Raw genomic sequence first — 17,826 nt, forward strand, 5'->3', positions numbered from 1 at the left:
GAAAGTAGAAAGAACATCGTTTGACATGGCTGAGTTTTACATCGACCGTAACTAAAACCCTTCCTTAACTCCGAGGGACTGTGTTTTCCTCCAGGGGGACAGGTGAGCCACTCGACCCTCCTGCCCTGGCCTCTTTCCAGCCCTCTTCAGAACAGTCTGTTGGAAGGCAGATTATTTTCTTGTTTTAAAGGAGAATGGCTGAAGATTTGACTTTAGGTAATTATATGTTAGCATTTTAAATATCATTCCGTTCGGAGTAAGAAATAAATCCGTAGGAATAGCCAGATTCCCAAATACTGACATTAACTTTCGGTTCAGATTTTCAAAGGCCACTATTCTCCCTTCCCCAGCCCTCCCCTCTCCTGCCCATCTTTAATTTTACCTCTTTGCTTACTACGGAATGGAATCTCAGGTGCTTCTGGCAACTATGCGTTATTAGTAAGGGATGGCGCCTTGTTATTAGATTGCATTTTATTGTTTCCTTCAGCTCAACGTGTACCTGATATTGGAGGGCTCTCCCTATGGGTAGAGACTGAGAGATGCTGCAAATGATATGGTTTCATGATTTTTGTGGGCCCCATGTCCTTGCAGCCAGGTGAGAAGTCCTATGCCGTGCAGGCTGAAGGACAGGCTGGTGTTGCCTCGTTCGGAGCGGCAGAGTCCAGCGTCGACGGCCCAGAATGGCCGCTTTTGTTTGTATCACAGAACAGCCGGAGGCAGCTACTGTTCCGCTGACTTCACATGCCTGTTCCGTGAGGACATCAGTAGGCATTTAGCACGGCTATCCTGGCCGCTGCGCACAGGGGGTCTAGGTCACCATCACCTCCTAGGGAAACAGATACAATTTTATTTTGGTCAGCTTTACATACAATTTCTTTTTTTCTTAAAGATCGGCACCTGAGCTAACAACTGTTGCCAATCTTCTCTTTTTTTCTGCATTTTCTCCCCAAATCCCCCCAGTACATATTTCTATCTTTTAGTTGTGGGTCCTTCTAATTGTGGCATGTGGGACGCCGCCTCAGCATGGCCTCATGAGCGGTGCCATGTTGGCGCCCGGGATGCAAACCAGTGAAACCCTGGGCCGCTGAAGCGGAGCACGTGAACTTAACCACTCGGCCACGGGGCAGGCCCCAACAATTTCATGTTGTATAAGACATACATCCAGCTTCCACTAGAAGAGCATTTTCAAAGTACACAGACACGTAAATTTTTAACTAGCCGTTAGTAAAGTATTAGTGGATTGCCAAAGCTTTTGCTTCTGAGCAGAGTGAGGTAGGCACAATGCCAGCCTTCCAGGCCAGAAGGTCTCCAGGGTAAAGAAATTCTTACAACATTGCTGATAAAGCTAGGCACTGCTGGCATATCAACTCTAATTTCTTAGCAAGCCTCGATAGAATAATCAAATGGAACAAAAACCATTTTGAAGGCAAATAATAATGAAACACACATTACTACAATGCAAAAAAAAAAAAAAAAGGAAAAGAAAAAGTAAAACAACTTATTATCCCTAAATTCCCACCAATCCTTGGAAGTCTAGGGCTAAAACTTCATTTTTTCTGTTCCTCTTCTGTTTCCGGTGTTCTGGGAAGAGCCCTGAGCATCAAGCACCTTACTGTGTGGGGTTTAGGATGCTATCCTTCATGCACCACCAAGCACAGGGCCTCGAGTAAGAATTTAAGACTCAGAAAGAAACCCAATTTGAATGTCGGCCTGACACACTGATCACTTCAACTAGAAATTGGAGCGCCTCAGAGGAGGCAGGATGCTGGTTGGACGGGCTCACCGAACTCCAAGTCATTGATGTTGCAGTGGAATACAACTTCCTCATTCACCACGAGTTCCACCAAGTTCCGCTCTTCTATCTTCTCCAGGATGACGTGGTGTCCATCTTTGGCCAACACAACTGGAAAAGATGGAGAAGGACATGAGTGACCCCATGTCACTGTTCCCATAATAGACTCCCAGTTCAGCAGACGTGCAGATGTCCTCGTGGATGACAGCAGCTGGTCTGCTGTCCAGTTGCCCATGGCTATAACTCAACCGCCCTGGGGGGCACCTACCTGGTGCTGGCCTCCACGTGCCCTCAGCTTTGCCGGGAAGCACAGACAGAGACCTGAGCAATTCAGGCTTTGGTTGCCATTTGCCCCCGCGCCATGTGATCTGTTAAAATATGAGCTTTCTTTAGAAAGAGTTTTTGAGCTTTTCTTATAGAGACAATATTCAACGTTGAAGGAGATTTGGGAAATGAGGTAACCTCTTAACCTTGCTGGTGGAAATATAAATTGGTCACCCTTCTGAATGGCAGTTTGACAACACCTGCCAAAACCCTCAAAAACTTTAAAATAAATCAGAATTAAAAAGTGATTCTAATCTCTGGCCAGGAAATTGTACTTGTAAGAAAGGTTTCTAAGGAAAAAAATCAGAAATACAGGCAGATTTTTGCAACAAGATGTTCCTTTCTGTAGTATTATAATAGCAGAATAGTGTGAATAACTTACATGCCCAATAACAAGAGGATGGTCAAGTAAATGGTGGTAAGTCCATATGATGAGATTTTATTTGGACATTTCAAAAAATGTTTATGAATTTTTAATAGCAAGAAAAATATTTTTAATATAAGCAAAAAATCAGGGTATACATATAACATATATTAAAATATATATTCAACATTAATTAAAATATGTATACATAATAGGAAAAAAGAAGAAAATACCCAGTGGTTCTCTCTCTGTGTTGAGATTATGAGAAACTTTTTCCTTTTTATTCTTTTAGCATTTTCCAGATCTTCTATAACAATCAGAAAACAATGTTTTTGAAAAAAGCTAATGGACTAAGCTTTTATTCTCATCTCTGGAATCTGCATTTTGGTTATGCTTTTGAATTATGAATTACATTGAATTATGGCTCCTTCCCCAGAGATCGGCTACAGAAAAGTGGTTAGATTTCTTCTCTATTGTGGAAATGCGAGAGTAGATGGATTTAGGAGAGATGACAGGCATTGAACAGCCCGGGAGCTCTATTTTCTCCAACATGTTTGTCCCCAGTTTTCTCGCTATGTTCACCCCGTCACATTGGCGTTGGAGCTGATGACGGAAGTCACCACCTTTGGCAGCCTTCACACACCAGTGAGGATTTTGGTTAGGCTGGAAAGTGAAATCAGCTAGTGGGCATGTTTTTAAAAGTCTTAGCATTTCCATCGTCTTAGGTGGAGAAAAGCAGACAGTTATGTCAGTTAGTTGCATTTAATTACAGAGACAATTGCTCTTTCAAAATGTTGGCGTGTCCACTTCTTCCTCTTTCAATCAGTTCGAGAACATCCAGCCCCAACTGTGAACATTTTAATTGCGTGATTTTAATTTCACTTCTGGAAAGGAACTTCAGAAAGCAACTCAGCGTGGATCACCATTAACAAGAGAGCGCTCCTTGGGCACCCAGGGGCAGCCCTAATTGACCTCGCGTCAGCTAAAGCCTCTTTCTACAGAACACTCGCATCTTTTTCTTTGACATATTTATGCTGTTGTATCCTATTTAAGTGTCTTGTTCCTAAGCATCTTTGGAGGAAGGCGCTCGGCTTGGACCAACGACTTGTTTAAAGGAAGCAGTCCACCCAGTTTGGAATGGCCAGCGGTTGGTCTGGGAACCATAAAGGCAGTCTCCAGGCGTCCTATACTCCCCCCAGCAGCGCCCCCTCAGGAGAGGACAGGTATAGCTGGAGAGGGCAAAGCCGCAAGTGGGTAGGTGGGAGGCAATTCGGCCCCTACGACCTTGGCTTTGCCTTATCTGAAGATGGTCCTGGGCAATGTACTTCAACTTGATAGGCAGAAATCAGGAACAAAACAGCTTCTCCACTCCTACCTTACGCCCCACCTCTGGGGGCATGGTGCTGCCTCCATCCTGCTAACACCCAACACCAGCTCTCTAAGACCCGGGGGTTCTGGAGCGAAGGAGGGCTCAGGTCCCATCTGGGGCCCATCACAGTGACCGCAGTGCAAGTGAGGAGGGGGCTTTGCTGGAGGAGCCCCAGGAACGCACGCACCCCTCAGCGTCCCACAGGTCTTTCCCTGCAGGGCTCATCTGACCCAGCCTTGTGCCCAAATAGCATCTGGGTTTGGGGTTTTTTTAGGAGAACAGCAGCACTGTTTCATGGCAAGGTGTGTCTAAGAAACAGGGTTTGATCCACTGAATAACCCACCCTGTGGAGGTGGGGGGTGCAGAATAATGGGGTTCTGCCTCATGTCTCAGCAAACGAAGCCCAGCAGGAAGAAATCCTCTTAAGAGAGCACGTCACTCTTCACTTTACCTTCTGTTCAGTCGCGAAGCCTGGGCTCTTGGGGCCTTTAAGGGCACATGCCTCTCTCATGGACCACAATCCGGCCCAAGTGCCTGGTGTTAATGGAGTTTGTCAAATCCACACGCTCCTAACTGCGCTGGGCACCTCCAATGGCTCTTTTGGACCCTGAGTGACCTGATTCTCATTAAAGCGAAAACCCCCTCAGAGTCTCCATTGTATATTCACCCTCAGGACACCTGTCCCCTTCTCATCGGTGGAGGATGTGTTGAGCCCTGCTGTAGGGCAGCCAGCGCAGGCTTAAGGGATCAAACTCGGAGAAGCCCCAGCATTCCTGCAGCTCATCCAAATGCCACCTCTCTCCACGGAGGACCCATTTTTTTCCTATGAGCTGCTATGGGGTTGTCTATTCAAAGAAAGGTCAGATAAATAAACTCCTTGCAACAAAGTCTTTGCAAAGGCAGCGGCTCGACTCCAGCATAAATCAACCAGAAGCTGTAAGGCCACCCGCAGCACGCCTGCCTCTTTGAAGTGGCACCTCATTCTTCAAGGGGGATCTGGGGAAGCGGAAGGGACACGGAGGACCATCCCTCTTCCCAGTGCTGGCGGGACTGTGCACCATCTGTGAATGATTTAAAGGCTGCTGGGGAGGAAGTCAAGGCAAACGGACAGACAGGCATCTCCCCTCGTCCGCTAGCCACAGACGCAATGCTGACAACCACTAATGTGCGCAGCTAACCGAGAGCTAGTGACGGAGGAAGTCACCCCGAGCAGCTTCGCTCAATAAAGGCGGGTTCTCCTTTTATGGACCATTTTCTATTCCTTCTAGTTCCTTTTAGCGAGTCATTTGGCAGACTTACGTACAGCAGGCGAGGAGAAACCACGGCCAGGGAAAACGACTTCGACCTTTCTGTTAAGCATTAGTTGGTTTAGCTTCGTCAGTATTGAGGCCAGAGGAGAGACATTTTTGCTGAGCTATTATAATTCGTGGGTAATAAAGAACACAACTTTTCAGACCGCTTAAGGCGTAGCAAGTTCAGGAAAGACCAGGCACAGTTCCAAAACCAGCAGGCCTTCGGGAAATAATAAAGGGCTATAATTTTTAAAGAAATACCCAGAATTCAGATGCAGATTTTACAGATGAAGGCCTGCTGTGCACCTCTCGTGCTTGCTGTGGCGGCCTCCTCTGGTCTAAAGTGGTGGGTGGAGTGTGGGACAGAGATGGGGAGATGATGCTCCCTGATTTGCTTCCCTGGCACTTGTGATCGGCCCTCCGCAAATGTTGGCTACCAGAATTACAGGCATTATCATTCAGGGATATACAAAGCTGACAACAATCAGCCACCTGCTGACACCTTGCAACACTCAAGTCTCCTTCAACCATATGAGTTCTCCCCTTGATCTTCCCCAAATAGCCCCACCCCTATCTGTGCCCTTTGCTTCCTCATCTCTCCCCACTCCTTTTCCTCCTGCAGTCAGAATTTTCAGCCCACCCTCTCCTAAATCTGTGCTTTCGGAGGTGAACAACCATCAGCACACTCAATGGCTCGCTCGGTTCTCCCCGGCCCTCCCAGCAGGTTGACGCTCTGCCCTATCTCCTTTCTCGCTCCTTTAAAGTACTTCTGCTGGCAAAAGAAATATATTTTAAACTCTAAAATTTTATCAGATTATAAATGGAATGCAGACCCACGATTTTTTAAAAAACTGTAAAAATTCCCGCAAAGTTAAAGGACAGAATTTTAAAAGTCACCCGTAATTCTTCCCCCCTCTCCCTCCCTTTGTCTTTTTCAACAGAAGTGGGATCATAGTGTACATGGAATTCGGGAGCACGCTTTAGTCCCTGAACACTGTGTTGTGGCGATCCAGCCCTGTCAACATAAGAGATCTACTACATTGCATTTCACGCGATGCATGTACCGTAATTTATTCAGCCATTCCTTTTTCTGGTTGTTTCGAATGTTTCACTGTCACCAGAAACGCTGCAGAAAACATTCATGGGCGTGCCTCCCTGAACATTTGTGAATATATTTCATATATATATATGCATATGGGAGAACCGAAATAACTGGATTGTGCAATGTGTGGTTAAATTTTAAGACACTGCCAAGTTGCCCTCAAAAGTGGCTGTGCCAATTTACCCTCCTAATGCAAGTCTTCAAGAATGCTCTTTTCTATATCCTTTACCAACCATAAATTCATCTTTTTCTAGAGATAACTCCTGCTTAACAGTTTGGTGCCCAATAACCATTTTCTTCTTGAAATTCTCCTCTCACCTGCCTCCTGTGCCTCCAGCTTCTCTCTGACCTCTGTGCCCCTCGGAGGGGCCCCTGCCAATTCCTGCCGTCTGCCCAGTTCTGTCTTTTCTTGCTTCCTCCACAGTCTCACGTCCTGTGGTCCCAGCATTCAGCTCCATGTGGCTTCATTTTAACTAATATTTATGGATCTTTAAGGCATGCCAGGCACAACTCCAGACACTGGGACGCGGCAGAGAACAGAAGAGACAAGAACCCCTGCTCCTCCGAAGCATCCATCCCAGCAGGAGAGAAGGATAACTAGGTACAAGGGTGAAATACGTGTTATGTTAGATACATATGAGCATTAAGAAGAAATAAGAGAGGAGGGAAGGGAGATAAAGAAGAGGGAGGCAGAGGGAAGTGTTGACATTTTTGATGGGGATGCTTAAGGAAGGCCTGTCTACGAAGGTCTGAGAAGGACCTGAAGGCTGAGAGAGAGTGAAGAACGAAGATATGCAGGAATCTGGGGAAGCGTTATTCCAGGTGGAGCATCTGCCAAGCCCCAAGGTGAACGTCAAGGTCAGTGAAGAGGCAGGTGGCTGGGGCAGAGTGAGTGATTAGAGATGGAGGAAGTGAGGTCAAAGAGGTCACTAGGAGCCTGGTAGGCCACTGTAAGCCTTTGGCTCTGCCTTGAGTGAGCTGGGAGCCGCTGGAAAGTTCTTGGAGGCACGGGTCATGCTCTGACTCAGGTTTAATGGCTTCATCTGGCTTTGGTGCTGAGAACAGACTGGAGGGGACAAGAGTGGTCACAGGGAGCTTAGTGAGGAGGCCGGGGCAGTGGTCAAGGCAGGAGATGATGCTGGCTTGGACAAAGAGGTGGAGAGTGGTTGTAGGGAGGGTAAGAAGTGGTTGAATTCCGTCAGGATGCTTTGGAGACACAGCCAACAGGATGTACTGCTAGACTTAATGAGGAGTTTGATGGAAGGAGAGGAGGGAAAGATGCCTGCAAGGCTTTTGGCCTGAGTAACTGAAAGAACGGAGCTGCTATGAACCGAGATGGAAAGAACGCAGGAGGGGTGGGTGTGGGAGTGAGTGTCAAGAGGCTGGTTTAGACATTTTGGACGTATTAGTCTGAGATGTCAACTAAACATCACAATGACAATGGAAGGTCCTGATTAGAGATATAAGATGGGACTCATCTGCATATAGATGTCATTTAAGGTCATAACTACTTCTGACTCAAATTTGCCTTTGTTGTTCTCCTCAACTCCAGGATGTAATTTCTAACCTTGATATTTCTCAATAAAATTCATTTTCTCCCACTTCTTCTCAAATCTCTTCCTTCAGAATTAGCCTCTTAAGGCACATCCTTGATCTCATCATTCCTTAGCTCAAGAAACTTCACTGGCTCCCTATTGCCAAGGGTAAAATGGGCCTGACTCTCTTGCAGCACACCATCCTCTAGCCAGACCCAACTGCTTGCTGCTCCCAACACGCCCCCAGCTACTTCCCCTCTGCCTCCTAGTGACCCTTTCCCCTAGAATAATAACTGATGCTTGCTAAGCACCTACTATGTGCAAGTATAGTGCGCATGACTCTATATGCATTTTTTCATTGGATTCTCACATCAGTATAGATAGGGATTTTCTCCCATTTTACTATTAAGTAAACTGAGGCTCAGAAAGGTAAAATAACTTGACCTTGACGTTGGCCACACAGCTACTAAATGATGGAGACCATTAAAACTAGATCGATTGGACTTCAGGGCCCTCGTGCTCAGTATCTGCTCATGCCGTCTCTCCACCAACAGTGCCAAGAATGTAAGCAGGAGACAAGTGACCAAGGAGAGGCGACAGGATTTGTGTACAAACCAGGCAGTGAGTTTTTCCCCTCCAACACTTGTAAATTGTACATTATAACAAAATGCTCATTTATGTATCCTGCTTTAATATAATTCTTGGTATGTAAATGATCTAATTTCACTCTATACAATCACGCTGATTGTGGCAGCAGTAAGAAACTCAAATAAAAAGTATCTTCAAACATCAGCAAAACGGTGGAGTACTCTTCCGTAGAAAGGTTGAAAAAACAACCAGAAACTGTCAGAACTAACTTTGTCAGAACTTTGGAAAATAATCAAAGGTGGCAACAAGTGAATGCTGAGTCAAGGAAAAGACAACTTTAAAATGGTAAGAATGCTTTGTGGCATCTTTTTTTGCCCTTGTCCCACCTCCTCCCTGGCTTGGTGGCAGTCTTGAAGATAGCCGCCCTTGTTTCCAGTGTGGGACCCTGGTTCTTGTTTCCAGAGGGAGAACAGCAGACCTTATTTGCAAATCCTTGTGTTGGTCTGTTCTAACCTGTCTGGGGGCTACATACAGGATTGACACAAGGCGCTTGTCTTTGTTTCACCAAACTTGGAACTCACACGGGCTGGAAAAGCCGTGGGCAGTGCTTGAAAACACTATAAGACGAATGAAAAATCCGTAGCTGTCTGGGCAAAAGACTGTTGAGACATACGATGAGCCTCACAAAGCCTGGGAGGAAAAGCCGGGGAGAGAGTTTCTTTGGGAAATTAGAGCATTTAAAAGTGCCTGCATGTACTGGGGGATTTAGAAGGCCAAGTGCATGCCCAGAGCAGGATGCAAGCTCAGAGAAGACTCAGAAAGATCCCCAGCTTTCACCACTGGTTCATCTATAGACTCAGTGAAAGCAGGAACGAAGGGCCGAGGCAGAATTGTAAATAGCCTGGATGAGTGTTAAAGGAGTGTCTCAACATACAGCAAATACATAAAGAATGGGAGAGACTTTTTGTTTTATTTTTTTGTTTGTTTTAAAGCTCCTGCCATTCAAGGAGTCTCTGTTGAAACAGGCTGAACACAAGCTAAGCCTTCAACAATTAAGAATAGCAAACCCTGGGGAATGGGGAGAATCTGACTTCCAGAGTTACTGCATTCTAATAGTCAAATATGCAGTTTTCAACAAAAAAATTTTAAAGTATACAAAGAAACAGGAAAGTAACAGAAATTTAAAGGGGAAAAAATAAATTGATAAAAACTGTCTCTGAGGAAACCCAGACATTAAACTTACTTTTATTTTATTTTTTTTAGGAAGATTAGCCCTGAGCTAACTAATGCCAATCCTCCTCTTTTTGCTGAGGAAGACTGGCCCTGAGCTAACATCCATGCCCATCTTCCTCTACTTTATACATGGGATGCCTACCACAGCATGGCTTGCCAAGCAGTGCCATGTCCGCACCCAGGATCGGAACCAGTGAACCCCGGGCTGCCGAGAAGTGGAACATGCGAACTTAACCACTGCACCACCAGGCCGGCCCTGGACTTACTTTAAATCAACTATCTTAAATGTGCTCAAAGAGCAAAAAGAAATCATGGACAAAAACTAAAGGAAGCCAGGAAAATGATGGATGAACCAAATGAGAATAACCATAAAGAGAGAAATTCTGAAAAGGAACCAAATAGAAATTCTGGAGTTGAAAAATACAATAACAGAAATGGAAAATTCCCTAGAGAGGTTCATCAGTGGATTTGAGCATGCAGAGGAAGGACTTAGTTAACTTAAAGACAGGACAATTGAAATGGTTGAGTCTGAGGAACAGAAAGAACAAAGGATGAAGAAAAGTGAACAGAGCCTAAGGAACCTGTGGGACACCATTAAATGTACAAACAAACAGATAATGGGGATCCCAGAAGGAGAAAAAAGGAATGGTGGAAAGAATATTTGAAGGAATAATGGTTGAAAATCTTCCAAATTTGATGGAAAATACATGAAAATACACATCCAAGAAGCTCAACTAACTCCAAGAAGGATTAACTCAAAGAGATCCACACTGAGACACATTATAGTCAAATTGTCAAGAGACAAAGACAAAGAATCAATCTTGAAAGGAGCAAAAAAGAAATGACTTGTCATGTACAGGCATTCTCAATAAGATTAACAGCTAAATGATTTCTCATCAGAAACCATAGAGACCAGAAAGCAGTGGGATGGTATATTTAGAATACTAAAGGAAGAAAACTTGTATTGGTCAGAGTTCCCCAGAGAAATAAAATCAGCAAGTTATATATATCGACAGAGACAGAAAGAGAGAGGTGGAGTGGAGAGAAAGAGGGATTTATTTTAAGGAATTGGCTCATACGCTTGTGAGGGCTGGTAAGTCTGAAGTCTGTAGGACTGGAAATTCAGGCAAGAGTTGATGTTGCAGACTTTTCTCTTAATTGATTGGAAGAGGCCCACCCACAATATGGAGGGTCATCTGCTTTACTCAAAGTCTGCTGATTGTAAATGTTAATCACACCTAAAAAATACCTTCACAGCAACATCTAGACTAGTGGTTGATCAAACAACTGGGCACCAAAACCCAGTTGAGAGTTGACACAAAAACTAACCATCACAACCGTCAACCAAGAATTTTATGTATATCAAAACTACCCTTCAAGAATGAAGGAAAAATTAAGACATTTCCAGATAAAGAAAAGCTGACAGAATTTGTCGCTAATAGACCTGCCCTACAGGAAATGCTAAAGGAAGTCCTTCACGCTAAAATGAGAGAAGACTAGAGAGTAACAGGAAGCCATATAAAGAACTAAAGGACACGGATAAAGGTAGCTACAGAGGTAATCATAAAAGCAGTTTTGGTGTGCTTTTGGTTTGTAACTCTTCTTTTTTCCCTATATGATTTAAAAGGCAAAGGAACAATACAATATTATAAATCTATGTTAATGTGCACACAATGTATAAAGATGTAATCTATGGCAAGAATAATATAAAGGGAGCGGGGCAGAGGTGCATGGGATCAGATTGTTTGTATACGAGTGAAAACTAAGTTGATATTCCTTAAACTAGGTTGTTATAAGTTTAGAATGTTTACTGTAATCCCCAAGGTAACCATTAAGAAAATAATGTAAAATATACTGAGAAGAAAAGGAGAAGGGAATCAAAATGGTACATGACAAAAAAATCAACTAAATTTTTTAAAAGTCAGTAATGGAGGAATTGAAGAATAAAAATAAAATAAGACATACAGGCAACAAACAGCTAAATGGCGGAAGTAAGTCTTTCCTTATCAGTAATTACTTTAAGTGTGAAATGGATTAAACTCTCTGATTAAAAGGCAGATTTTGGCATAATGGATTAAAAAGCACAATCTATCTCTATGCTGTCTACTAGAGACTCACTCTAGATACAAAGACACAACGTGGTTGAAAGTGAAAAAATGGAAAAAAATATTCCAAGCAAATAATAACCAAAAGAGAGCCAGCTTATCTATATGATTATCAGACAAACTAGATTTTAAGTCAAAAAGTTTACAAGAGCCAAAGAAGGACATTCTATATCAAAAAGAGTTTCAATTCATCAAGAAGAATAGCAATTACAAATATATACACACCTAACAAGAGAGCTCCAAAATTTATAAAGAAAAAATTGACACACTTGAAGGGAGAAATAGTGTTACAATAATTGCTGGAGACTATGACACATCACTTTCAGTAATGGATAGAACGTCTAGACAGACTATCAATAAAGAAATAGACGACGTGAACAGCACTTTAAAACCAAATAGACCAAACATATATAAACAGAACTTTCCAGCCAAAGGCAGAGTATATATTCTTCCCAAGTGTGCATGGAATATTCTCCAGAATAGACCATATTTTAGGCCACAAAAGAAGTCTAAATAAATTTTATTTAATTTCTTTTTTTTTTTTTAAGGAAGATTAGCCCTAGGCTAATATCTGCTGCCAATCCTCCTCTTTTTGCTGAGGAAGACTGGCCCTGAGCTAACATCCATGCCCACCTTCCTCTATTTTGTATGTGGGACGCCTGCCACAGCATGGCTTGACAAGTGGTGTTAGGTCTGCACTCAGGATCTGAACTGGTGAACCCCAGGCTGCCGAAGCGGAGCACGCAAACTTATCCACTGTGCCACTGGGCCAGCCCCTAAATAAATTTTAAAAGAATGAAATATTATAAAGTATCTTTTTTGCTCACAATGGAATGATACTAGAAATCAGTAACAGAAGGAAATCTGGAAAAATCTATAAATATTTGGAAATTAAACAACCAAAGAAGAAATCACAAGGGAAATTAGAAAATATCTTGAGAGGAAGAAAAAGAAAAACAATATATTAAAACTAACAGGATGCAGTGAAAGCAGTGCTCAGAGAGAAATTTATAGCTGCAAATGCCTACATTAAAAAAAAACAATGATCTAACCGTATAGCTTAAGAAACTAGAAAAATGAGAGCCAACCAAACTCAAAGCTAGAAGAAAAAAATAATAAAAATTAGAGTGGAGCCAAAATAGAAAACAATATAGAAAATCAACAAAACTAAAAGTTAGCTCTTTGAAAAGATCAACAAAATTGACAAAACTTTAGCTATATTGACTAAGAACAAAAGAGAAGAGACTCAACTAACCAAAACAATAAATGAAAGAGGGGACATCACAACTGACTTTACCAAAATAAAAAGGAATATAAAAGAATACTATTAACAACTATACACCAACGAATTGGATAACCTAGATGACATGGACAAATTCCTAGAAATACACAATCTATCGAAACAGACTCAAGAAAAAGTAGAAAATCTGAACAGACCTATAACTAGTAAGGAGATTGAATCAGTACTCAAAAACCTCCCAAGAAAGAAAAGCCCAGGACCAGACGGCTTCACTGGTGAATTTTACCGAATGCTTAAAGAGGAATTAACACTAATCCTCCTCAAATTGTTCCAAAAACTGAAGAGAAGGGCACACTTCCAAATTCATTCTACAAGGCCAGCATTATCCTGATCCCAAAGCCAGACAAAAACACTATAGGAAAAGAAAACTACTGGCCAATGCAACACAAAACTAGCAAACTGAACTCAGTAGTTAGCATAGTAAAAGGATTATACATCTTGACTAAGCAGGATTTATCTCAGGAATGCAAGGTGGCCCAACAGATAAAAATCAATAAAAATAGTACACCTCATTAATGGAACGAAGGAAACAAAAACACATAATAATCATCTCAACTGACTCAGAAAAAGCATTTCACAAAATGCAACACTGTTTCATGATAAAAACTCTCAACAAACTGGGACTAGAAGGGAACTTTCTCAACATGATAAAGGCCATCTATGAAACATCCACAGATAATGTCCTACTCAATGGAGAAAGGCTGCAGTATTTCCCCTAAAATCAGGTACAAGACAAGGATGCCTGCTTTTGCCACTTCTATCAACACAGTATTGGAAGTTCTAGCCAGAGAAATTAGGCAAGAAAAGGAAACAAAATGCATCCAAATTGGAAAGGAAAAAGTAAAACTAGCTCTATTCACAGATGGCATGAGCTTATATCTAGAAAAGCTTAGAGTCCACAAAAATGCTGTTTGAGCTGAGAAACGAAATCAGCAGAGTGGAAGGATACAAAATCAACACACGAAAATCAGTTGTATTTCTATACACTGGCAATAAACAATCTGCAAAGGAAATTAAGAAAACAATTCCAATTAGAATAGCATCTAAAAGAACAAAGCTCCTTTAACTAAGGAGGTGGAAGTCTTGTTCACTGAAAACTACAAAAATTACTAAAAGAAATTAAAGAACACCTAAATAAATGGAAAGACATCCCATGCACATGGATTGAAAGACTTTATATTGTTAAGATGACAATATTTTCCAAAGCATTGTACAGAGTCAATACAATCTCTATCAAAACTCCAATGGTGTTTTTTGCAGAATTGGAAAAACTCATCCTAAAACTCACAGGAATTTCAAGGGACCCAGAATAGCCCAAACAATCTTGAGAAAAAACAAAGTTGAAGGAGCTACACTTCCTGATTTCAAAACTTACTCAAAGCTATTGTAAGCAAAACAGTGTGGGACTGTTATAAGGATAAACATCTAGACCAATGGAATAGAATTGAGAGTCTAGAAATAAATCACTGTGTCTGTGGTCAACTGATTTTTGACAAGAAAGTAGTTGACTATGCTAACTACTGAGTTCAATGGGTAAAGAACAGTCTCTAACAAAGAGTACTGGGAAAACTGGATATCTAGGTGAATATCTTTTGAAGGAAGCTGGACCTTTATCTTACACCATATATAAAAATTAACTCAAAATGAACCAAAGATCTAAATTTAGGAACTACAAAACTCTCAGAAGAAAACATAGGGGCAAATCTGCATGACCTTAGATTTGGCGATGCTTTCTTAAACACCAACGCACAGACAACCAAAGGAAAAACAGAAAAATTGAACTTGGTTAAAATCAAAAACTTTTGTGCGCCAGAGGACGCTATGAAGAAAGTGAAAAGGTAACCTACAGGGGAGAAAATATTTGCATATATCTGACAAGAGTCTATCCAGACTATATAAAGAACTCTTCCAACTCAACAACAAAAATTATAATCCAATTAAATAATGGGCAAGAGACTTGAATAGACATTTCCTCAAAGAAGACACACAAATGGGCAATAAGCACATGAAAAATGCTCAACATCATTAGTCATTAGAGAAGTGCAAATAAAAATCACAATGAGGGGCAGACCCCGTGGCCCAGTGGTTGAGTTCGTGGGCTCCACTTTGGCGGCGCAGGGTTTCGCTGGTTCGGATCCTGGGTGCAGACATGGCGCTGCTCATCAGGCCACGCTGAGGTGGCGTCCCACATGCCACAACTAGAAGGACCCACAACTAAAATATACAACTATGTGCTGGGCGGACTTGGGGAGAAAAAGCAGAAAAAAAGAAAGATTTAAAAACCACAATGAGATTCCATTTCACACCTGCTAGGATGGCTATAACTTAAAAAAAAAAGAAAGAAAAGAACAACTGTTGGCAAGAATGTGAAGAAACTGGAACCCTCATACACTGCTGGTAGGAATGTAAAACGGGGCAGCTGCTGAGGAAAACGGTTTGGTATCCCCTTAAAAAGTTTAACATAGAATTACCTCATGACCTAGCAATTCCACTCCTAGATATATGCCTCCCCAAAACTGAAGACAGACTCAGATACTTGTACACCCGTGTTGATAGCAGCATTATTCACAATAACCAAAAGATGGAAACAACCAAAGTGCCCATCAACAGATGAATGGATAGGCAAAATGCGGTGTATGCACACAGTAGAATATTATTTGGCCATAAAATGTAATGGAGCACTAGTACATGCTACAACATGGGTGAACCTTGAAAATATTATGCTAAGGGAAATAAGCCAGGCACAAAAGGACAAATACTGTATGATTTTACTTACATAAAATGTCTAGAATGGGCAAATTCAGAGAGAGAGAAAGTAGGTATAGCTTAGCAGAAGCTGGGGGGAGGGAGCAATGCAGAGTTGCTGCCCACTGGATATAGAGTTTCTGTTTGGGGTACTGAAAAAATTTGGAAATAGGAGTGGTGATGGTTGCACAACATTCTGAGTCTCATTCATGTCACTGAATTGTACACTTAAAAATGGCTAAAATGGCAAATTTTCTTATATATATTTTACCACCACAAAAAAATAGTACAAAAAAAAAAAAAGAAAAAGAAATAGCTGAACTGATGGAAAATGCGAGATTGGGTTTGGGAGGAGGAGCTCGGAGCCCCTAGGACTGGAGCAAAGAAAAAAAGGTCTGCAGAAGTCAAAAGCCTAGAGACAGAGGAAATGACAAGGCTCCGAGAACTCTTGAAAGTAGCTTCCCCTCCACCAGCCTAAGATCCACCTTATTTTAAAGAAATGCTGTAGCTGCTTAGTCTCATCATTTAGTGAACAAAAACCAGAGGTGGGTTGTGAGGTGACGGGCTGGTGAGTGGGGCTCATCCAAAGGCGGAAGAAGCAAAAAGTCAGTTATTTAGGCAGTGTCCCCAGCCAAGACCACAAACCATTCAAGCATTGCCAAGTAACACAGAGCTGTTTACAACAGACATTTCTCCATCAACTGTTCTCTCAGAGAAAGCAGCTTTCTCTGCCGATGGAAATCCTCCCCTCTCCAAACCGGAATTCAAACGCCACCTCCTCCAGGAGGCCTTCCCTGATTGTTGAAGTTTAATAAATGCAAAATGGAGCATGTTTTGTGGTCCATCTTCAGTGTTCTCAGTTTTAGCGTAGAGCACTTCCAACCAACAGCACTTCGCTCAAGCCAGACATTGACTGGATCCCGAAGACATCCTCTTGACCCTTGCCTCCCATCTCCATCCTCTCCGGGAGTACCATTGCCTTTCCTTAAAGTGCCACCACCCCTTTATGGCTATCCTGGTCCCAGCTACTATCATCTCGCCCCTGGACCATCTCAAAGCTCACTGGCTTGTCTCCCTGCTTCTGCTCTTGGCCCCGTCTGTTATCTGTTCTTGCAGCAGCCAGTTTCATCCCCCTGCCTAGAACTTTTCTGTGGCCCTGCAGGATCTGGCCCTGTCTACCTCTCCAGCCACGTCTTCCATCAGTTTAACAAATATATCGTTTGCTCATGCTTCCTGCCTTTGCAAATATTAGTCCCTCTGCCTGGCATGCTCTTTCTTCTCTTTAACTGATTAGTTTCTCTTTACTCTTTAAAGCTCAACTCAAATGTAATTCCAGCAAATAAACCTTTCCAGATCTCTCCTCTCTCCCCTCCAATTATGACCAGTGGGAACTCCCACTCTGAATCCGTTCCTCTGTCCCAGGCTTGGCACAACTGTCGACTGTAGTCAGCAATGAGAAGGTCACTTCAAGGACGTGTATCTTTGTTCACCAAGGTGTCTCCAGTACCTACAAGAGTGTCCAATACATATTAGGTACTCAATAAAGGTTTGTTGCATGAATGAATGATCAAGGGATAGACTCTCCGCCATATGACCTTGGGAAAAAATCACTTAATATTCCCGATCCTCAGTTTCCCAATGTGGAAAGCAGGGTATGTAGTCCTTTCTATCAAAGTAATTTGTCTAAACTGCCTGGCACCCATTGGGCTCACAGTGCATGTTTGTTCCCACTCTTATGTTGAAGCGGTGAAAGCCAGAAGAAGCAAAATCATCCCTGGGTGGTGGGGGCTCAGGGAAGACTTTCCAGAGGAGGTGGCACTTGGTCTGGGGCTGAGGAAGCAAGGAAGTCCAGGCAGAGGGCACAGTCTGCACGGATGCTCAGAGGCTGGGGTGCACCTGGGTGCACGCAGCTGAGTGGTCCTCCTGGGCTCGGCTGCTCACCTTGCAGGCCCTCCAGCCGGAAGGTGCGGTGCTCCACGGACAGGCCGACTGCGCTGTAGGGCCCATAGCGCAGGATGACCTGCGCATTCTTGGGCATGGCCGGGCCGCCTGCCGGCGCTGCGGCGCAACACACACT

The 17,826-nt window shown here is 42.9% G+C and overlaps 1 protein-coding gene across 1 annotated transcript; it reads right to left on the reverse strand.

Annotated features, from left to right (window-relative positions):
- Positions 1 to 448: 448 nt before the first annotated feature.
- On the reverse strand, positions 449 to 17,820 carry C1H10orf53 (chromosome 1 C10orf53 homolog). The gene is made up of 3 exons (XM_008521992.2): positions 17,691 to 17,820; positions 1,784 to 1,903; positions 449 to 826 (listed from the first exon to the last, which is right to left on the reverse strand). The coding sequence occupies exons 1-3, from the start codon at positions 17,785 to 17,787 to the stop codon at positions 762 to 764; spliced, it is 282 nt and encodes a 93-aa protein (XP_008520214.1). The 5' UTR covers positions 17,788 to 17,820; the 3' UTR covers positions 449 to 761.
- Positions 17,821 to 17,826: the final 6 nt, after the last annotated feature.

Source organism: Equus przewalskii, chromosome 1, assembly GCF_037783145.1.
Source record: "Equus przewalskii isolate Varuska chromosome 1, EquPr2, whole genome shotgun sequence".
NCBI lineage: Eukaryota > Metazoa > Chordata > Mammalia > Perissodactyla > Equidae > Equus > Equus przewalskii.

Bases quoted from the DNA above. Each gene is read 5' to 3' on its own strand.
- C1H10orf53 (XM_008521992.2), bottom strand. From the start codon at position 17,787: ATGCCCAAGAATGCGCAGGTCATCCTGCGCTATGGGCCCTACAGCGCA. The intron at 1,904-17,690 runs GTGAGCAGCCGA...CATCTTTTCCAG, and splicing joins CCGGCTGGAGGGCCTGCAAG to TTGTGTTGGCCAAAGATGGA. The intron at 827-1,783 runs GTGAGCCCGTCC...CTGTTTCCCTAG, and splicing joins CATCAATGACTTGGAGTTCG to GAGGTGATGGTGACCTAGAC.